The sequence below is a fragment of the Trichomycterus rosablanca genome, chromosome 25 (assembly GCF_030014385.1).
Source record: "Trichomycterus rosablanca isolate fTriRos1 chromosome 25, fTriRos1.hap1, whole genome shotgun sequence".
NCBI lineage: Eukaryota > Metazoa > Chordata > Actinopteri > Siluriformes > Trichomycteridae > Trichomycterus > Trichomycterus rosablanca.
The window spans coordinates 6,941,816-6,965,529 of record NC_086012.1 but is presented as its reverse complement, the minus strand read 5'-3'; the positions used below and the strand labels follow the sequence as shown (position 1 = coordinate 6,965,529).

Below are 23,714 nucleotides of genomic sequence, written 5' to 3'. Positions count from 1 at the left end.
GTAGAGAACCGACCTGCGTTTCCACCAGTTTTTGTGGAACTGGTGTGGTGTTTATGCAGCTCGGGGTTCTGAGTCTGCTTCTCAGGGAAGTCGAAAAAGCTTCACCTAAATAAAGCGTAACGTGTCTGACACAGAAACACTCAAGTTCTCTCCACTATTACTGGTTATAAGCGCTCTGTACTGCCCAAATTCACTGCTCATTGTTTTAGTACAACAAGCCACGTTAAGCATTTTCTCCCCTTTTTCTCCCCTTTTAGCGCGTCCGATTGCGTCACGTTTCCTCTCCACCAATGCCGATCCCCGCTCTGATTGAGGAGAACGAAGCTAACCCACGCCCCCTCCGACACGTGGGCGGCATGCCGTATGCATCTTATCACCTACACTTTGACGAGTGCAGTGCAGCTCAGCGTTGTGTACGGAGAGACACACCCTGACAGCACTCTTTTCTCATCTCTGTGCAGGCGCCGTCGATCAGCCAGCAGAGGTCGAAATCGCACCAGTCATGAGAGAGAGACCCCATCCGGCTTAGTCCCGCCCATATCTGAACAACAGGCCAATCGTCGTTCATGTGGCCGCTCAGCCTTAGCCGGCAGGCAGAGCTGAGATTCGATACGATGTGTTCGAGATCCCAGCTCTGGTTCCAGCGTGTGTTTTTTCACGCTAAGTGTTGTTCGTACTGTCCGGGTCGTCATATCACACAGTTCATCGCGTCGAGAATATCAGCAGCAAACTGGATCAAAATGTAATCAGGTGACTTTAAAAGATGAAAGTTCAGCGCCAAAGCCGTTTACCAGCTTCTCATGTGAAAGCACCCAAACCTCTACACTGTGACACGCCCACACATGACGTCACGGTTCACGCTAAAAAACAGAGTATTCTTGGTGGTGCCAGATTAGAACACTAGTTTGCTGTCTGGAACCTCTTTTTTTCTGAACCGGTTCTAAATCAAGTCCGCGAACCGGAACGAAGCCGGATCCGCGTCGGTGGAAAAGGGCTAACAGAGACACGGAGCGATCACGTCAACCCATTTTCCATTTCACAATTCAATAAAAAGCCATTCCATCAAACAAACAGGAAACAAAAGGCGACCCTGTTTTCCTGCACGTGGAAATGTCAGGCTAAATTAAATCTAAGGCTGAATGGAACCATCGAAAGCATTACAGACATAACAAGTAATAAAAGAATTAACATTTAACAAATAATAAAATTAAAAAATGAAATGATATATAAAAACAATCTCTGGTAAACAGAATAACACTGCCGATATAACACTTTCCATGAATAAGCCCGTCTTGTCTCGCGAAGCTTGCTAAAATGTGCTTTGTAAAGGATTCTGGTTTTATCGCAAAACATTCAATAGTCTTCGCTTATCCTGAACGTTCCTCTATATGCTATCTTAACTAGAGGTCTCAACTTTAAATGCAGCAAAGGATTTACATCGGATGCATTGTGCCATGTAAAATCTATTCGTTCAAGGTGCACCTTCACATTTTTGCAAACCAAAAAACGAATCAGCTACCCTTTATTAGAATTAAATGTTAGAAAATAACGACGCTCAGAAATACTAGAAGTGCTTATGACTACTTATTAAACCAACGTTGGTTATTTCTAGTTTAAGGTAGATCAACAGGCATTGACATGTAGGCAATAAATATGGTGTGTTACAATTCTCTTAAGCTGGGGTGTTCAACCAATGTAGATATAATCTGGGGGTGTAACGATACATTAAACTGCGTTCTTATTGCAATATCTAAGCAATATGAAACACAGTGTAGATGTAAACATACTGGCTTGGATTGGAATGGTTTACATTGTCGTATTTAAAAATGGATGCAATTTTAAACGGGATTTTGGGCTAAAACCAGTTTGGACAAACCAGTGCTGGTGGAATATCCTATTTGAGAACACTAATGGCTCTCGGTATATTATTCCAACAAACGTAATAGTAAAAATGGCTGGTGAAGTGGTAACAGTGTGCTGGCAGTACCTATATACCCCCGAAATGTATATACCAGTGCACATACACATCCAAATATGCTTACTAGTTTGCTACCAGGGCGGCACGGTAGCTCGGTGGGTAGCACTGTCTCCTCACAGCAAGAAGGTCCTGGGTTTGATCCCCAGGCGGGCGGTAGATGTTCTCCTCGTGTCTGCGTGGGTTTCCTCCGGGAGCTCCGGTTTCTTCCCACAGTCCAGAAACATGCAGTCAGGTTATAATTGGAGACACTGAATTGCAATGGACTGGCGCCCCGTCCAGGGTGTTACTGTGTGCCTTGCGCCCATTGAAAAGCTGGGATAGGCTCCAGATCAGCTTTGTGCAGGCAGAGCCACACCCTGCAATATTCCTCTACTCTGTCTCTGCAGACACCATCAATCAGCCAGCAGGGGTCGTAATTGCATCAGTTATGAGGAACCCCTATCCGGCATTTCCCTTCCCTGGATGAACAACAGCCAAACGTTGTTCATATAGCCGCCCAGCCCAACCGGATGACAGAGCTGAGATTCGATACGATGCATTCGAAATCCCAGCTCTGGTGTGCTACCGTATTTTACAGCTGCGCCACCTGAGCAGCTAATTTTTTAAAAAACTATCATGGTGACATAAATAACATAAAGCTATAAAACAAAAACCGGGAAAACTTATTGGCTGTACTGAAATTGTTAATTTAATTAAAAGGCAAAACAACTGTGGAACGTTTATGCACTAAACGTATTGTGCTTTTAATTTTGACGTAGCTTTCTATTTCTGTGTACATATTTCAGGTTATTTAAATCAGCGGTGCACCACAGACCGGTTTCATATAATTTCACGGACCAGCGGGGGTGGGAGGATTTAAAATAGAAGAACTATAGAATGGAAAATAAGTGTGAATCTTGAGCTTTTTTCGATGCAATGAGACGCTGCTCCCACCTAGTGGTGATCGGAGATAATAACACCCGAAGGGTTTTGGAAATTTGATTGCTCTTGTAGCGATTTCTAATGATTTATTCTTTCTGTGTGGCCCAGTGGTTGGGGACCACTGATTTAAATGAAGATCTATATTTAAAATACCAGTTTGGACTGGTAAAAACATTAAAGGTGCTACTTTCCATGTTAATATTGGAAATATTGGAATATATATCATGGTTTGTATCGTTACACCCCTACAATAAACATACATTAATATATTAAGACTAGAAGGTGACTTGTGTTTCGCTTCTGTATGTTCCCATCACACCTAAACGTGCTTTTTAGAGTGGTTTCATACTACTTAACTCACAAAATCCTTATTTTGATTGGTTATTATAGCTAATATTGTATAACTATGCTGTAATACTTGATGTGCTGGTTATAGTCCGGGTCTAACTTTTGGATTAGATTAGATATGATCTGTGTATGGGAAATCAGCTCAGTTTACCATATATAATGTATTATTAATGACATAAATTTGAAATATAAAATAATAATTAATCTATTAATTCTTCTATATAATGTCTGTTGGTATCAAGGCAAACATCAAAAGTGGTGTAACCACACTTCATATGTATAGTGAACATGACACCACCAGACGGTTTTAGGTGTGTATAAGTTGGCTAAGCCTGTTGTATGTACTATGTATCTATTCCTCCAAATTCTACACATCGCTTCAAAGGGCACTCCATATTTCTGCATATAGATGTCATGAACTAGTCCATTAAATATTATACTGGTGAACTAGTGATACCACGAGGGCAAATCGGACTGGAATAAACTGACTCTTCTTAAGACTTGTGTGTAAATATGTGTTGGCATTATTATGTTTCCCCGGGTTGGAGATCAGCACATTCATTCCACCTGAAAGAAAGAAAACAATTATGTAACATTACTGTACATTTTTATCCTTTCATTGACTATCAGCTCTATCAAGAGTTTGGCAGGAACAGTAGTCAAAAAGATGCACTAAATGGCCAAAAGTAGTGGACACCTGACCATAAGCTTGTTGGGGATCTTGTTAGCAGATTCAAGTCCTCAGGTAAGGAAAATGCAAATAATACAAAACACAGAGTTTCTTACATTCACTTTGACTTTTATTTGATTGCAGACAGTATGAACCTGAGATATTTCATGTTTTATTTGCTCAACTTCATTTCAGTTATTATTAAACATCAATTCCTGCATTTCAGGCCTGCAACACATTCCAAAAAAGTTGGGACAGTAAAGCATTACCATTTTGTAATGTTGCCATTCCTTTTCACCACACTTAAAAGTCGTTTTGGCACTGAGGAGACGAAGTGATTTAGTGTTTCAGCTTTTATTTTGTCCCATTCTTCCTGCAAACACGTCTTAAGATGTGCAACAGTACGGGGCCGTCGTTGTCACATGGTTTGTTTCAAAATATGGACTGGTAAGGGCTGCAGGCAGGCCAGTCCAGTACCCGTACCCTCTTTGTAATGTGTGCAGCATGTGGTTTTGCATCGTCTTGTTGAAAGATGCATGGACGTCCCTGGAAAAGACGACGTCTTGAAGGCAGCACATGTTGCTCTAAGATCTCAATGTACTTTCCTTCATTAATGCTGCATCACAGAAGTGTAAATGACCTTTGCCAAGGGCACTGACACAGCCCCGTACCATGACACACCCTGTATTTTGGACTTGTTCCTGATAACAGTCTGGATGGTCCTTTTCGTCTTTGGTCTGGAGCACACGGCGTCCATTTTTTCCAAAAAAGACCTGGAATGCTGATTCATCTGATACATCACAACACACATTTCCACTGTGTGATGGTCCATCCTAGATGCCTCCGAGTCCAGAGAACTCGACGCCCCTTCTGGACATGGTTAACACAAGGCTTCTTTTTTGCACAGTAACGTTTTAAGTGGCATTTGTGCATGTAACTCTGTATTGTAGTGCTTGACAAAGGTTTGCCAAAGTAATCCCTCACCCATGTGGTTATATCAGCTATTGTTGAGTGGCGGTTTTTGATGCAGTGCCGTCTGAGGGATGGAAGATCACAGGCGTTCAGCTTAAGCTTGCGCTCTTGGCCTTTACACACTGAAATTCCTCCTGATTCCTTGAATGGTTTAGTGATATTATTCACTGTAGAGGGAGAAATATGCAAATCCCTTCCAATCTTTCTTTGAGGTACATTGTTTTTAAACATTTCAATCATTTTCTCACACATTTGATGACAAACTGGAGATCCTCTGATCATCTTTGCTCATCAAAGACTCAGCCTTTCCTCGATGCTGCTTTTGTACCAAACCATGATTACAATCACCTGTTTGGAATCACATCATTATTTAGTTTTTCACCTCATTACTAGCCCTAAATTGCCCCTGTCCCAACTTTTTTTGGAATGTGTGGCAGGACTGAAATGCAGGAATGGAGGTATATTAACAAATGAAATGAAGTTAAGCAGACAAAACATGTCTTGGGTTCAAACTGTCTGCAATTAAATAAAAGTCAAAGTATTTTTATTTTATTTGCATTTTCCATACAAAAAATACGTTTGTATATGTATGTTTGCTTTCTTAATATCTTACAAGGGCAGTATTGGTCCAGTTATGCTTATATAATTTGTCATATATGGTTTTGAGAATGTATTTTTTTATATGGAATTACATAGCATTTTCTCTTAACAAACAAGTCCACAAATAATAATTATATTGGAGATGAAACACATTTTCCTAACATCAGGTAAAGCCAAGAGAAAAGTATTTAGAAGTAAAAGCTAAAAGACACTTACAGGTCTGCCCTCCGACTACATCTGAGTCAAATACTTGTGGCTAGTCAGATGCTCTGCAGATATTATTGGAATCTAAAAATTAAACAAAACACAGAACATTGGTACCATATTATAATATAACTATTAGCGTTTCAAACATTGCTGCTGGCTCACATTAAAATAAAGAAACAAAGAATTGAATTAATTATACTCTTGGTCAGCAGATATCAAATGAAATACACATCATGCACATTCTATTCTTTTTAATTGCTGGTATTGTTAGTTGGACACTAAAATAGTTAAAAAATGCCTGATTTCAGTGGCTCTTGCACTAATAAACTTGTAGGTCAACTGGTTAAAATAGCTTCACTGTTTTTAGAATATACACCGATCAGGGATAACATTATGACCACCTTCTTAATATTGTATTGGTCCCCCTATTGCTGCCAAACAAGCCCTGACCCGTCGAGGCATGGACTTCCCTAGACTCCTGAAGGTGTGCTGTGGTATCTGGCACCAAGATGTCAGCAGCAGATCCTTTAACTCCTGTAAGTTGTGAGGTGGCGCCCCCATGAATTCCACAGGCTGTCCATTTTATCAGCTCTACTTACCATATAGAAGCACTTTGTAGTTCTACAGTTACTGACTTTAGTCCATCTGTTTTTTACATACTTTTTAGCCCCATTTCACGCTGTTCTTTAATGGTCAGGACTATCCCAAGACCACCAAAGAGCAGGTATTATTTGGGTGGTGGATCATTCTCAGCACTGCAGTGACACTGACATGGTGGTGGTGTGTTAGTGTGTGTTGTGCTGGTATGAGTGGATCAGACACAGCAATGCTGCTGGAGTTTTTAAATACTGTGAGTGAGTGGTCCACTCACTGTCCACTCTATTAGACACTCCTACCTAGTTGGTCCACCTTGTAGATGTAAAGTCAGAGACGATTGCTCATCTATTGCTGCTGTTTAAATTGGTCATCTTCTAGACCTTATTCAGTGGTCACTGTTGGCTGGATATTTTTGGTTGGTGAACTATTCTCAGTCCAGCAGTGACAGTAAGGTGTTTAAAAACTCCAGCAGCGCTGCTGTGTCCGATCCACTCATACCAGCACAACACACACTAACACACCACCACCATGTCAGTGTCACTGCAGTGCTCAGAATGATCCACCACCTAAATAATACCTGCTCTGTGGGGGTCCTGACCATTGAAGAACAGCATGAAAGGGGGCTAACAAAGCATGCAGAGAAACAGATGGACTACAGTCAGTAATTGTAGAACTACAAAGTGCTCCTATATGGTAAGTGATAAAATGGACAGCAAGTGTAGAAACAAGGAGGTGGTTTTAATGTTATGGCTGATCAGTGTAGATGCACTGACAGTATATTTAATAACAAAAATGGGTTAAATACTTTCCAAGACTTTCAGGGGTAAAAATCGTTGTACGTACCAATTGCATGTATTCGTTGGTAGCCAGCTTTGATAGAGAAGAGTCCTCAAAATGGAAAAAGACAGGAACTGTATTAAAATATTGTACTATGCAGTTCAAAACACAACAAAAACATTAAGAGGTACTAAAAGCAAATCAATACAGAAATAATCTGCTATTGATGTTGAAATTATTTCGAATTGAAACGACAGGGAACACTTAAAGCCCCTTAAGATTAACAAGTCGAGATTAACTCCTCAGGCTTTGTAGTGAGCAAGAGAGAACAATCGAGATAGGGAAAAAAAACAGAAAGAGCCATAAAGGGGGCAAACCTGATTGGCTGCTGCAGTTGCGAAGGGAACACTAGTGGCGGACGTGGTTGCTGTGGCCGGTGAAGCGCCGTGCATCATGGGTACTTTTCAGAAGGGAAAATCATGTCAGCACACATACCAACGAGTGTGGCTAACAGGTGTACATTTGTGAGAAAGAGGTGTGTATGAGGGTAGGGAATAAGAACAGAGACGGAGAAGGTCTTGCTATATGCTAAAATCACCAGTGGTAAACCATCCTTTTTTTACACAATATAAACAGAAAGACGCATGTTAGCACAGTGTTATTGTGTAGGGGTTTAACAATTTCTTTATCTTTTGGTTTCTATGGCAAAAATTATTAAAAACACGCTTTTATTCAAAAGAAACTATTAAAAACATTTGAATTGGTGCCAATTTAGACAGGACTAGTTTGACTCTGACATCACAATAATCACTTGTCTTTCACTGTCATTTGCCATGAACCGCCATAAATAAGACGCTGCTGGGACGTGGAAAAATTGTCTGCATCAAAATTGGTGCCAATATAGATAGGGCTAGTTTGACTGTGTGACGTCACAAGATTGTACTGTATTTTAAAAGGAAACTGGAATGGATCTTAATTTATATTTAAGATGCTGATGAACATCAGTGATACTAACGGTATTCAAGTGCACAGTCGAGTCAAGTTTGACATCACCATCGAACGTGTCTGTCTTTGAATGATCTGCCTTGACATCCTGGTCAGCATCAACCATATTGTTGTTGTTAACAATACATATGGTGCCGCTCAGGTGGCGCAGCGGTAAAAACGCACGCTGCAACCAGAGCTGAGATCTCGAATACATCGTACATACATCGGTGGCTGAGCGGCCACATGAACAACGATTGGCCTGTTGTTCAGATGGGCGCGATTAAGCCGGAGGTGGTCTCTCTCTCTCTGTCAGACTGGTGCGGTTACGACCTCTGCCGGCTGATTAGAGGCGCCTGTACAGAGATGAGGAAAGAGTGCTCTTAGGGTGTGTCTCTCAGTACACAACGCTAGGTGGCACAACACTCGTCAATGTGTGATTGACAAGATGCATGCGGCTTGCTGCCCACGTGTTGGAGGGGGCGTGGGTTAGCGTCGATCTCCTCGGTCAGAGCAGGGATCGGCATAGGTGGAGAGGAAGCGTGATGCAATTGGGCAGTTGGAAGCACTAAAGGGGGAGAAAAAAAGGCGAGAAAATGCATTAAAAAAAAAACAATACCTATGGTACAGATGTGGTAAATGTTGTTGATTGGTGATGATTTACCAGTGGTGATTTTTCTTATAGGGTTTAACCAGCACAAACTGTATTATTGGAGGTTAACATGGTATGAGAAAAGTATTTTTCATTAGAGACAGGACAAGCAGCATACAGTCTATACCAGCCAAATGTCTGATTCCACTACTACGAACTGTTTTCATTGAATCACTTGTGCAATATTTACTCTACAGATGTGCAGTCATAAGTCTAACAGTTAATTTGTCATAATGTTCAGGTTTATATAAATACAGTATTAAATATATGTTTTATTTCAAACCACAATTTTTAGTTAAATATTCAGTAATTTATAAATCGCTATAATTAACATCAAATATTTATATTGTAAAGCATCTAAATATATAAAGGTTGACATTACATTTCTGAAAAAAATATGTTTGTTTGGTCAATTATAAATAAGGAGCAGGTCTACTAATAAAAATCCAAATTAAATATGACATTATACTGTATAATAAGCCTATAATAAGGCCAGAGGTGTAACTAGGAGCTCATGGGTCCTAGTGCAAACAATTTTTTGAGCCCCCTCAACAAATTTCATATATATATTGATTTGGCACAGTTTTTACGCCGGATGCCCTTCCTGACACAACCCTCCCTATTTATCCGGGCTTGGGACCGGCACTACAATGCACTGGTTTATGCACCCTAGCAGCTAGGTACCTATAGGACAATTCAATTAGCCTGGCTGCATGTTTTTGGACTGTGGGAGGAAACTGGAGCACCCGGAGGAAACCCACGCAGACACGGGGAGAACATGCAAACTCCGCACAGAAAGGACCCGGATCGCCCCACCTGGGGATCGAATGCAGGACCTTCTTGCTGTGAGGCGACAGTGCTACCCACTTAGCCACAGTGCTGCCCAAATTTTCATATATATACATGTATTCTGATATTATTTTAATATTTCACTTAATAATGACCTGGCATGTGCAGTCAATAGGGGGGCAGTGCGGTGGGGGGTTGAGTTCGTTGTGGAGGGCCCCCCACGCCCCAGTTCACCTGCCCCCCCCCCCCCCCCCCCCCCTCCCCGTAGTTACGTCCCTGAATAAGCCCATAATTTCTGCATCTTTTTGTCATGCTTAAAGACACATGCTTGTATTAAGAGGATGAATTAATGTCAAATATAATGCTGTGTTCACGAAATAAGTGTGCTGTTTTGCAGCCAAGATACTTTCATATTGTCCTTTTTTTTTTAACTCATTCGCCTACTTCTATATTCTGGTCCGCATTCTTGATTTGCCACAGTTTTATGCTTGAAGCCCTTCATGACACAACCCTCCCTCCTATATGTATTTCTTCCAATAGTATCTACTTTATTGCTACAGACCCCTCGTCCGACCATAGAGGGCTGTACCTAACACACACCCTCTTTGATACGTGTTTATCAGCCAAACTTCTTTTTTCACCTTTAATTTCACACAGGGATCAGTACATACGCACTGATCTCCATTATTCACCATCTCTGTGCAAGAGACCATATTTTCTGTAAATTACCCGACTGCATCTTTTCACCTGCCCGAGGCGAGTTCATATGCGGATCAGTTTTGTGTATGGAGAGACACACCCTGATCCTCATTATCCTGTGCAGGCACCCTCTGTCAGCCAGCAGAGGCCGTAATTGCATCAGTTATGAGGTCTTTTCCGGCAACCCCCTTTGAACAACAGCCAATCGTTGTTCATGTAAGTGCCATGTGCCAAGTTTCAACCCGACGAGACAACTAAAATGTTCGTTACATTAGCTGTTTTGTTCTTAACAAATGAAAACAGTTTTATTCGTAGTGGACTCAGACTTTTAGGCCCAAAATATTGAATTATGACATCACTTAGAATATTAATATAGATTAACGAACATCAAATCACAACAGGAAGCTGTTTACCTAGTGTTTTTATAAGCATGTATCTAATAAAAAGCACCAAAATTTGTGCTACAGCATTAAATAAAATTAATACTGGTGGATTTTTACACTATACATCTAAATTATTAATAATATAAAAATTGCTGTCCTGATTTGGTATTTTTGAATTTAGCATGTAAGCAGCTAAAAGAGAGGAAGGCGAGAAGACCTACCCACACTGGCTGCAGGAGTCATGCACAATATTGAGCCTGCCCATCATGCATTGCAACAGGAAGTGGATTTGGGGGGGAAAAAAAGGGGAAGAATCAAAACAGCCCATCACAAGGTCGGTTAGATTAAAGAGAGACGGCAAACAGAGGGAGACAAATTAAACACTAAAGGGAATCATGACATTCACAAATGAAGACAGATTAGTGGTGGAATGTGTCGTCTACGGTCGGGAAGTGAGAGGAAGTGTGAGGTTCAGCAAGACAGTGATCACATTTGAAATATTTAGCATGTAAAAATGACAGGTACCTCACAGAACTAGGACTTTACGTCTTTAACAGTTACAATAACAGCATATTAGCATACAGCATGTGTCTGAGGCTCTTGACTTACTGAGAAAATGTCAACACAAAGATTATTAAAATGAATGTAAATTAGATTTTGCATGTGTTCAACTGGGTTGTTTTGTAGCCAGAGGATTTCCCTCCTCGTTTTGAGCCATTGCAGTAAGTATTTATATACATCAACCAGGCATAACATTATGAGGTGAAGTGAATAACACTGATTATCTCTTCATCACGGCACCTGTTAGTGGGTGGGATATATTAGGCAGCAAGTGAACATTTTATCCTCAAAGTTGATGATTTGAGTGAGCCCGTGCTGACCCCTGTCCACCACCGAAAGTGCCATCGGAAGAGCATCGGAACTGGACCAAGGAGCAATGGAAGAAGGTGGCCTGGTCTGTTTAATCCTGTTTTCTTTTACATCACGTGGATGGCCGGGTGCGTGTGCGTCGCTTACCTGGGAAACCTTGGGTCCTGCCATCCATGTGGATGTTACTTTGACACGTACCACCTACCTAAGCATTGTTGCAGACCATGTACACCCTTTCATGGAGACGGTATTCCCTGATAGCTGTGGCCTCTTTCAGCAGGATAATGCGCCCTGCCACAAAGCAAAAATGCTTCAGGAACGGTTTGAGGAGCACAACAACGAGTTTGAGGTGTTGACTTGGCCTCCAAATTTCCCAGATCTCAATCCAATCGAGCGTCTGTGGGATGTGCTGGACAAACTAGTCCGATCTGTGGAGGCCACACGTCACAACTTACAGGAGTTAAAGGATCTGCTGCTGACATCTTGGTGCCAGATACCACAGCACACCTTCAGGGGTCTAGTGGAGTCCATGCCTCGATGGTTTAGGGCTGTTTATTGGAAGGTGGTCATAATGTTATGCCTGATTGGTGTATGACTTATGCTGTGGGTAGCACTGTTGCCTTAAAGCAAGAAGGTCCTGGGTTCGACTCCCAGGTGGAGCGATCTGTGTCCTTTCTGTGTGGACTTGTTGCCTGTTCTCCCGTGTCTGTGTGGGTTTCCTCCTGGTGCTCCGGTTTCCTCCCACGATCCAAAGACATGCAGTCAGATAAACTGTAGCTACTAAAGTCCCCCTAGGTGTATGTCGGTATGTGTATGTGTGTATGTGTTTGCGACCTGTCCTGGGTGTGTTGTGTCTCAAAACGGGTGGCACCGTGGCTCAGTGGGTAGCACTGTCGCCTCACAGCAGGCGGGGCGGTCCGGGTCCTTTCTGTGTGGAGTTTGCATGTTCTCCCCATGTCCGCATGGGTTTCCTCCGGGAGCTTCGGTTTCCTCCCACAGTCCAAAAACATGCAGTCAGGTTAATTGGAGACACTAAATTGCCCTCTAGGTGAATGGGTGCGTGTGTGTGTGTCTGCCCAGCGATGGACTGGCATCTCGTCCAGGGTGTTACTATGTGCCTTGCGCCCATTGAAAAGCTGGGATAGGCTCTAGCATCCCCCAACCCCCATACCCATGACCCGAACTGGATAAGCGGTTAAGAGTCCTTTTTAAAAATGCACTTAGCTTAGAAACAATAAAAAATGTAGTTTAGCTCAATCAAAGTAAACAGTAAAGCAACATTAATTATTCATTAATTAATTACTAATTATTATTAAATTATACTGAGCGAGTTTTTTTCTTGCTTGAAAAAATATGGAACAATTTTAAAAAATTAATATTTATTATTATTATTTAATTCACTATTTAACATATTTATTAGGACAAGAGGACATCTATAAAAATTATGATTTTGTTTCATTTAAAATATCCAGTAAATAAATAAGCTTTCTGTTGGTGTTTTTCAGTAAATCAGAGCCTCAGAGTGAACGTCTAAAACCAGACCTGGATAAACATGATATACTCTACATAAAATGGTGCATATGGTACAAATATAACAGACTTTATATGTAAACTAAATACATTTTTAAACGTTGAGAGATTTAACATTTGAATAATCATGTACTAATACTGTATTGTGCCTTGAAAAAGTTGAATTCCGCAGGATTTGGAGGTTGTTTTAGGTTCTTGAAGATGTTTTACCACAGGGCTAGGGCTTTTACATGCACTGGCAATAAAATGGACAGTGAGTGTAGAAACAAGGAGGTGGTTTTAATGTTATGACTGATCAGTATACATATATTGCATATACCAGCTTGTTTGGAAGCTGGGGTCAGAGTGTAGGGTCTGCAATTGTACGACACCCCTAGAGCTGCGTGGGTTAGGGGGCTTGCTCAAGGGCCCAACACTGGCTGCATGGCAGAGCTGGGATTGGAACTTTCAGTCTTTCAACTGATAGCCCAAATCTCTACCCAATAGGCAACCACTGTATTGCTAGTATGGCCCCAAAGTTCACAATTCAGATCAGCTGCGTATCAGCACTGTGTACGGAGAGACACACCCTGATCCACATTCTTTCCCCGCCTCTGTGCAGGCGCCATCAACCAGCCAGCAGAGGTCATAGTTGCACCCCACCCCTATATGAACAACAGGCCAATCGTTGTTCATGTGGTCGCTCAGTCACATGTACGATGTAGCTCTGGTGTGCTAGCGTGTGTTTTTACCGCTGTGCCACCTGAGCGGCTAAGTTGTAAGCATTTGTTAGCACCTGTTAGTGATTGATGCTGTTAAAACATACAAATTCAAAGATTAAAATGAGTGTCCCAATACTTTTATCCATATAGTGTATGTATAGCATACTGGTGTATGTGTTTTTGTTCCTACATTACATGTAAATACATCAGATGATGTGAGGTCAGGTCCCTACCTGAAGGAATAAACGCAGCATGCTGCTGAAACTGCATGTTAGCCAACGCCTGCTGGTACTGCAGCATGCTGGCGTTGAACATGGCGGTGGCACCGTTGGTTTTTTCAAGGGCTGGTCTCTTTGACAAAGGAGGCATTATGCTATGAGGGAGGCCCTGCTTTATGTGAGGGGGGAAAACACATTGCACAAGGGTGGAATGAGAAAGAAAGGGAAGAGAAGATGAGTTATCGTCAGATGGCATTTCATCGAGGCACAAAAATGTAAAATAAAGAAACCGGAACGTAAACAAAACAGCAGGCAAGCAGCAGCTTATAAATGACTATGCCACAAGCAAAAAATATAAGTGTTAAATCGCTAAACACACACTCGCTAAATTATACAGGGTGAGTCAAAAGTCGCAGGACACTCTTTTATTTCAGAAACGTAAGGGAAAATGACATATCTGAATACCCCAGCAAGTAAGGGTGAGGGGGCCTATCTTTTAGGCTATGTCCGGAACATGGCCGCCATCTTGAAAGCCGCCATATTGGATCAAGGGCAAGTTTTTTCCAATGGGAAGGTGGTCATGTAGCATATCAAAGAAGACCAGAATTTCCTCAGAAATCGATTGCTGCCATCAGATTTGCAATATCTCTTGTGGTTCAAAAGATATCAACACAAAGTTCAAAACTTCTGTTGTTCATTACAGGTAACTGAAGATGAAATTTGCATTTCCTCCCCTTTTTCTCCCCCTTTAGCGCATCCAATTGCCCAATTTGCATCACGCATTCTCTCTGCCGATCCCTGCCCTGACCGAGGAGATCGAAGCTAACCCACATCCCCTCCGACACGTGAGCATCTTGCCACCCACACATTGACGAGTGTGGCGCCGCCTAGCGTTGCGTGCGGAGAGACACACCCTAAGAGCACTCCTTCCTCATCTCCGTGTAGGCGCCTCTAATCAGCCAGCAGTGGTCGTAATTGCACCATTCTGACAGAGAGAGACCCACTTCCGACCTTAGTCCCGCCCATCGGAACAACAGGCCAATCGTTGTTCATATAGCCGCTCAGCCTCGGTCGGTGAGGCAGAGCTGGATTCGATACGACGTACTCGAGATCCAACTCCGGTTGCAGCTTGTGTTTTTACCGCTGCGCCACCTGAGCAGCCCAAGAAGAGATGTCCGGGGGAACGCAGCTGCCGTATCATAGCCGCAGACTTCAACAACCGACACCCAGAAAGACCACCAATTTCACAACCTAATAGCCAAATTCAGAGAAACCGGGACTGTGGACAACTAGCCGTCCGAAGACCGCTACCGACGAAGAAACCTCAACAATGGTTTCGGCAGCCTTTGCGAAAAGTCCACGACGCAGCACGCGACGTCTCGCGGCAGAATGTGGTGTCAGCCGGTCATCCCTTGTACGGATTCTTCATACCAATAAGTGGCACCCCTTCAAGATCCAGATGCAACAGAAACTATCAGAGGATGACCCTAATAGACGTGTCGAGTTCTGCACCTGGGTGGAAGACCAACATCAACGGGATCCCGCATCCGCACAGGGCGTTCTGTTCAGTGATGAGGCCAACCACCAGAACGTGAGGTACTGGAGTGACGAAAACCCTCACTGGATGGCAGACACCAAAATCGTAGGTGATGTGAAGGTTATGGTGTGGTGTGGAATATGGGGCACCCGTGTAATCGGACCCATTTTGCTCAGCGCTACCTGACAATGCTACAGGAAACAGTGTTCCCATCCATTCTGACAGAAGATGGCAGTTTCCCCTGTTATTTCCAACAGGATGGGGCTCCACCACACTACGGAGCAGGTGGTCATCGGTGGCCGGATATTCAATTCCCTGGTCATCGGATTGGCCGTCGTGGTCCTGTGGAATGGCCGCCCAGATCACCCGACCTCACACCACTCGACTTTTATCTCTGGGGTCATCTCAAACAAATTGTGTATGCTGAGAAACAGCACCGCATGGTGGAGGCTTGTGACAGCATTTCTTCAGAGATTCTCATGCGGGTTCATAACGATTGGATCCAGCGCCTTCAGCACTGTGTTCAGCACCAGGGACAACACACTGAACACGTCAAATAGCCGTGCATCACAGGGAACGTTCCCGGGGGTTGTCACAACTTTTGCGTCACGTCTGGAGGAAGCCAGGCATGAGTATGTGACATGGAGAAGGTCTGTCTGTTGGTCTGTCTGTTTGTCAATCTGTCTATCTATCTGTCTGTCTATCTGTCCGTCTATCTATCAATCTGTCCGTCCGTCCATCTATCTGTCTGTCTGTCCGCCCATCTGTCTATCTGTCTGTCCATCCGTCCATATCTCTGTCTATCCGTCCGTCTATCTATCTGTCTGTCTGTAACTCTATCTCTGTCTGTCTGTCTGTCTATCTATCCGTCTGTCTGTCCATCCGTCCATCTCTCTATCTGTCTGTCTGTCCATTCATCCATTTGTCTATCTCTCTATCTGTCTGTCTGTCCATCCATCTATCTATCTATCTATCTATCTGTCCGTCCGTCTATCTATCTGTCTGTCTGTCTGTCTTTCTGTCTGTCTGTCCGTCTATCTATTTGTCCATCTCTCTGTCTGTCTATCCGTCCGTCTATCTATCTATCTGTCTGTCTATCTATCACTCTGTCTGTCTATCTATCACTCTGTCTGTCTGTCTATCTATCTATCTATCTATCTCTGTCTGTCTATCTATCTATCTATCTATCTATCTATCTATCCGTCCATCTCTCTGTCTATCTGTCTGTCTGTCCATCTGTCCGTTTGTCTATCTCTCTATCTGTCTCTCTGTCTGTCTATCTATCTAATTGTTGATAACTTTTGAACCACAAGCGATACTGCAAATCTGATTGCGGCAATCGATTTCTGAGAAAATCCTGGTCTTCGTTGATATGCTACTTGACCACCTTCCCATTGGAAAAAGTTGCCCTTGATCCAATATGGCGGCTTTCAAGATGGCGGCCATGTTCCGGACATAGCCTTAAAAGATAGGCCCCCTTACCCTTACTTGCTAGGGTATTCAGATATGTCATTTTCCCTTTCGTTTCTGAAATAAAAGAGTGTCCTGCGACTTTTGACTCAACCTGTACATACATACATTCGCTATATTCGCTATATTAACATCTGCGCTAACTGTACAATGCCAGATAAGCTGGCGCCAGAGCACGTGAAGCGCAAGGGACTAAAAGGAACCTAAAACTTTGACTTTGACTAGAAAACAAATAAAACAAAGCTGCACTGCTTTCTCCATGATTATTGCGCAGTATGAAACGCAAGTTAATATCTGTCGCTAGGTGTAGTGGTGTAGCTTTGCTGCCACGTAGCTGCATCTGTTACCCTGTTTACCCGGTTATTCATGCATTAGAGCTACTTAACATGCACTACACAGACACTGAAGATATAAAGTATGTAGATAATGTACACATACACACACACACACACACACACTCACACACACACACAAGAGCTTTCACACCACAGTTTAGTTTAGTACATCTGATTCTGTCCTTATGCTATAACCTATGTGATGATCTGATTGTGGAATTCTTAATGCTTTTTGAGTCATATCCAATTCCCAGCCACACAGAGAAACACGCCAAGCTCTCTCTGGCACTTTGTATTGTGTCTGTAGACCAGTCCACCCAGGCCAGTTCCACCAGGGAGACGTGGACCTGTTAATTCCTTCTTTTAGGTGCAATTTGGGTATGTTTTTGCACAAACTAAACGGGCATTTTACACAGCAAGTACATGAGAAGATAGATAGATAGAGTGGCCAGACAGAAGCCACTCCATAGTAAAAGGCACATGACAGCCTGCTTGGAGTTTGCCAAAAGGCACCTAGAGGACTCTCATACTATGAGAACCAAGATCTCTGGTCTGATGGAACCAAAATTGAACTTTTTGGCCTGAATACCAAGCGTCTGGTCTGGAGGAAACCAGACATGAGTTTGTAACATAATAAAACGTGGAGAAGGTGAAGGTGTATCTATCTGTCTGTCTGTCTGTCGGTCTGTCTGTCTATCTGCCTGTCTGTCTGTGTATCTGCCTGCCTGCCTGTCTATCCATCCATCCATTCATCTATTCGTTTATTCGTCTGTCTGTCTGCCTGTCTGTCTGTCTGCCTGTCCGTCCATCCATCCATCCATCAGTTTATTCGTCTGTCTGTCTGTCTGTCTGTCTATCTATCTATCTATCTATCTCTATCTGTCTGTCTGTTCGTCCATCCATCTGTTTATTTGTCTGTCTATCTGTCTGTCTGTCTGTCTGTCTATCTAATTGTCTGTCTGTCTATCTATCTGTCTATCTTTCTGTCTATCTGTCTATCTGTCTGTCCGTCCGTTTATCTGTCTATCTATCTCTCTATATCTATCTGTCTGTCTGTCTATGTATGTTTGTCTGTCTGTCTGTCTATCTATCTGTATGTCTGTCTGTCTGTATATTTGTCTGTCTATCCATCCATCCATCCGTTTATTTGTCTATCTATCTGTCTGTCTATCTATCTTATCTATTTAAATGGATTATAATCTTTTACTAGCTCCCCACACAGTTTGTTCTTTCTGACTCTAGTAACATCATTTATGGGCACACCAACATGGCTTGTCCTAAATTTACTGAGACTTTACCTGTAAAACCCATTTAAGGACTGAAACAGAACATTTTAACATTCCTGAGCCCTTGTATAATGATAAAATGCTTTAACACAACAAAAAAAACAGGTAGAAGTGCCAAAGAAAATGCAGCCCTTGATATTTTTAATGATTTTAACACCCCAGTTGGTCCATTTCCCCCCAAATCATTCATTATCCACAATCAGTTGATCACTATAAGTTACTAACACAGCAGTAGGAAGAAAAACATAAAGGCGGTAAAGAAACATACAAATTAAAAGACTACGCTAGCGCTAGCAAATTACTGCTTGTTAAGACACTACAACAAAGCAACATGCCAAGCCAAAAAGGTGAAAGGTCATAGTACCAGGTCAAAGGTGGCCTCGAGGGGTCGCTTCAGTGATTTGACAGCCGTCTTAATTAGCAGGCAGCGAGCACATGATGGCAATGGGCCAATGGGGTTCAAGCGCATAAACATAAACAGCAAGCAGAGGTGCATCATGGGGGCAGCAGTGCATTTTGGGTGGGTGAGAAAAAAAACAAAAAAAAAATCATTTGAATGCAGTGTACAAAAGGAATATTAGGACTTAACATGCACATTAATGTTATTTAGTAAATATTATCTACTGCTATACAGTCCATTAGCACTTTAAACTACACAAACTACAGTAGGGCCCAAAAATAAACAGTTGTAAAGCGTTATTCATATAAATTACAATAAAAACAACAACAATAACAGAGTTTTAATGTTCATAAATCTGCATGGGTCCTAAATGTCATCATATTGAATGTAGCCATGGTGCAAAATGCATATCAGATTGTTACCTGCCCTTGTGTTATATTAATTTACACTGAGAAGCCAAAACATTAAGTCCACTCTGACCTCACAAGACCTCTGAAGGTGTAATTTGGTATCTGGGCTCAGGATGTTACCAGCAGGTCTTTTAATTCTGCAACCCCAAATCAGAAAAAGTTGGGACACTGAGTTTCTTACATTGACTTTTATTTGATTGCAGACAGTATGAACCTGAGATATTTCATGTTTTATCTGCTCAACTTCATTTCCTTTATTAATAAACATCCATTCCTTCATTTCAGGCCTGCAACACATTCCAAAAAAGTTGGGACAGTAAAGCATTACCACTTTGTAATGTTGACACAGCCCCATACCATGACAGACCCTGGCTTTTGGACTTGTTGCTGATAGCAGTGTGGATGGTCCTTTTTGTCTTTGGTCCGGAGCACACAGCCTGGGATGCTGATTCATCTGACCACAATACACGTTTCCACTGTGTGATGGTCCATCCTAGATGCCTCCGAGCCCAGAGAAGTCAACGCCGCTTCTGGACATGGTTAACATAAGGCTTCTTTTTTGCACAGTAACGTTTTAAGTGGCATTTGTGCATGTAACTCTGTATTGTAGTGCTCGACAAAGGTTTGCCAAAGTAATCCCTCACCCATGTGGTTATATCAGCTATTGTTGAGTGGTGGTTCTTGATGCAGTGCCGTCTGAGGGATCGAAGATCAAGGGCGTTCAGCTTAAGCTTGCGCCCTTGGACTTAACGCACTGAAATTCCTCCTGATTTCTTGAATGGTTTAATGATATTATGCACTGTAGAGGGAGAAATATGCAAATCCCTTCCAATCTTTTTTTTGAGTTGACAAACTGGAGATCCTCTGATCATCTTTGCTCATCAAGACTCAGCCTTTCCTGGATGCTGCTTTTGTACCAAACCATGATTACAATCACCTGTTTGGAATCACATCATTATTTAGTTTTTTCACCTCATTACCAGCCCTAAATTGCCCCCGTCCCAACTTTTTTTGGAATGTGTTGCAGGCCTGAAATGCAATTTTTTAATTTTGGTTGATATAGTGGGTTGAGTTCTGGTGAAATGGTGGTAGGAGCTTCCTCACCTAGGTCACCATCCACTGACCTTTACAGTGTAATGGTTATAGCTTTGGGCTATCAATTGAAAGGTTGAGAGTTCGAATCCCAGCTCTGTCATGCTGCTACTGTTGGGCTGGGATACACAAAGAAAGACTTTTGTTGTACTGTACACCTGTATAAACCTGGTATTTAGCGGACACTTTTATCCACAGCGACTTACAACTATGACAAAATACAATTCCAGCAATTGAGGGTTAAGGGCCTTGCTTAGGGGCTCAACAGTGGCAACTTGGCAGCAGTGAGGCTTGAACCGACAACCTTCTGATTACTAGTCAAGTACCCTCCGGTCATCCCCTCCGGAACCCTTCCTGACAGATGAGGCAATTATTGTTTGTGTAGGCGCCCAGCCTTCCGGTAGCAGAGCTGAGTTACGGACGCACGAGTTTGAGATGTCAGCTCTGGTGTGCTAGCGTGTTTAACCGCTGCACCACCAAAGTGCCCATTAATTTATTTTTCGCTTGGCTACAACTAAACCATGGCAACCAAGCCATGATGACGCTTCCGGTGTGAACACAGGTTGATGAGCGATCAGCAAATCGGCCTACAAGAGGTGAAAATCGCTGCCGGTCTGAGCATACAGTTAGGAATCACTACCAGCTTAACATTTAATAAATCCTTGACCGTGACATGGACAGTTGTTACTAAATAGCCATTGACATTCACATTTTAGATGTTAGCGGTTATAATGTTTTGGCTTGTCTGTGTATCTACTGCGTCGTTACTGCTACTACATTGATTCTTGGGAGTTTTTGAATGATGCCATCCTGCATAAACCCTGTTAGTGAATCAGCTTGTACTATTTTTTACAGATGTGACATCTACATGTGCTTTAATATATAAAAAAAACACTGACAAGGCATAACATTATGACCAGAAGTAAATAACACTGATTGGGCGAGCGTAAGGATTTGAGCGAGTTTTACAAGGGCCAAATTGTGATGGCTAGACGACTGGGTCAGAGCATCTCCAAAACTGCAGCTCTTGTGGGGTGTTCCTGGTTGGCAGTGGTCAGTATCTGTCAAAAGTGGTCCAAGGAAGGAACGGTGGTAAACCGGCGACAGGGTCATGGGCGGCCAAGGCTCATTGATGCATACAGACGAGCTCCTGTAGCTCAAATTGCTGAAGAAGTTAATGCTGGTTCTGATAGAAAGGTGTCAGAATACACAGTGCATCACAGTTTGTTGAGTATGGGGCTGCATAGCCGCAGACCAGTCAGAGTGCCCATGTTGAGTCCACCACCGAAAGCGCCAACAATGGGCACGTGAGCATCAGAACTGGACCATGGAGCAATGGAAGAAGGTGGACTGGTCTGATGAATCATGTTTTCTTTTACATCATGTATGAACACATGGCACCAGGATGCACTATGGGAAGACGTTCTGCTGGGAAACCTTGGGTCCGGCCATCCATGTGGATGTTACTTTGACACGTACCACCTACCTAAGCATTGTTGCAGACCATGTACACTCTTTCATGGAGACGGTATTCCCTGATGGCTGTGGCCTCTTTCAGCACCATAATGTGGTTTGAGGAGCACAACAACCGGTTTGAGGTGTTGACTCGGCCTCCAGATTCCCCAGATCTCAATCCAATCGAGCATCTGTGGGATGTGCTGGTTAAACAAGTCCAATCCATGGACGTTCCACCTCTCAACTTACAGGAGTTGAAGGATCTGCTGCTAACATCTTTGTGCCAGATACCACAGCACACCTTCAGGGGTCTAGTGGAGTCCATACCTCGACGGGTCAGGATTGTTTTGGCAGCAAAAAGGGGACCAACACAATATTAGAAAGGTGGTCATAATGTTATGCCAGATCACCGTAAAGGAACAAAACAACATTTAGGACCCTAGAGTAGATGAACTACATCGGGAACGTCATACGGTCAGATTCGACAGGAGAACTTGTCTAGTAATAGCAAAATAAATGACATAACACCACCCACAATCCACGCTGTGTAGTAGTCGCTATTAAGATGCTCACATTGCACCCTGCAGAATGAGTGAACATACTTTCACATGAAAAGAAAATATTAGGAAAAAATGATGAAACATGAGGAGCATGTGCTCAGAAACACTAGGGTTGTTATTAGGATCAAGACTCTGACAAGAGATACTGCTTACATTTATAATATGATACGCTGTAGGGTCAAAAGTATGTGGACACCTGTTTATGAACTGGCTGGACAATTCTATGAAAAGGTTTACCACTTACCATATAGGAGCACTTTGTAGTTCTACAAATCCAATGGTCAGGACCCCCACATGACCACCACAGAGCAGGTATTATTTGGGTGGTGGATCATTCTCAGCACTGCAGTGACACTGACAGGGTGGTGGTGTGTTAGTGTGTGTTGTGCTGGTATGAGTGGATCAGAGTTTTTAAACATCTCACTGAGAATAGTCCACCAACCAAAAATATCCAGCCAACAGCGCCCCGTGGGCAGCGTCCTGTGACCAGAAGATGACCAACTCGAACAGCAGCAATAGATGTGCGATCGTCTCTGACTTTACATCTACAAGGTGGACCAACTAGGTAGGAGTGGACAGTGAGTGGACATGGTGTTTAAAAACTCCAGCAGCGCTGCTGTGTCTGATCCACTCATACCAGCACAACACACACTAACACACCACCACCATGTCAGTGTCACTGCAGTGCTGAGAATGACCCACCACCTAAATAATACCTGCTCTGTGGTGGTCCTGTGGGGGTCCTGACCATTGAAGAACAGGGTAAAAAGTATGTAGAGAAACAGATAGACTACAGTCAGTAATTGTAGAACAACAAAGTGCTTCTATATGGTAAGTGGAGCTGATGAAATGGACAGTGAGGGGGTTTTAATGTTATGGCTGATCGGTGTATGTTCCAGTTCATCCCAAAAGTCTTGAATAAGGTTGAGGTCTAAGGGCCTTGCTTTGTGTAATAATACTGGAACAGGAAAGCACCTTTCAGAAAAGAACCTAAACAGGGTTGTCCACATACTTTTGGTTTTATAGTGTATTTAGGTCTAATTTACATGTTAAGAAGATGCTAGAATGACTTTAAAGATCAGTAAAAGCCCCATACTGCCTTGAAATAAGATCCTTACAAGTGTACACTATAGGACCAAAAGTATTTGGACACCTGGACAAATGTCAAAAACAAATAGTATTAAAATAGAGTGACCACTATGTCATCTATTCAGCTATAACAACAGACTACTTACAAGACTTTGAAGTATGTCTGTGGGAATTCGTGCCCAAT

The 23,714-nt window shown here is 42.7% G+C and overlaps 1 protein-coding gene across 11 annotated transcripts in view; it reads right to left on the bottom strand.

Annotated features, from left to right (window-relative positions):
- Nucleotides 1–1,245: 1,245 nt before the first annotated feature.
- LOC134302523 (muscleblind-like protein 1) overlaps nt 1,246–23,714 on the bottom strand; it is a 106,328-nt gene continuing 83,859 nt past the window's right edge. For 3 of the 11 annotated variants that reach the window (XM_062987647.1, XM_062987645.1, XM_062987646.1), the window contains exons 6-12: nt 18,889–18,936; nt 13,912–14,068; nt 10,799–10,834; nt 7,448–7,530; nt 7,137–7,181; nt 5,706–5,777; nt 1,246–3,814 (exon numbers count right to left, since the gene is read on the bottom strand). In XM_062987647.1, the coding sequence (XP_062843717.1) occupies nt 5,721–5,777; nt 7,137–7,181; nt 7,448–7,530; nt 10,799–10,834; nt 13,912–14,068; nt 18,889–18,936 (426 nt within the window). In that variant the 3' untranslated portion in view covers nt 1,246–3,814; nt 5,706–5,720. The remainder of the gene's footprint in view (nt 3,815–5,705; nt 5,778–7,136; nt 7,182–7,447; nt 7,531–10,798; nt 10,835–13,911; nt 14,069–18,888; nt 18,937–23,714) is intronic. The other 8 variants (XM_062987649.1, XM_062987648.1, XM_062987650.1 and 5 more) reach the window with 8 other exon arrangements.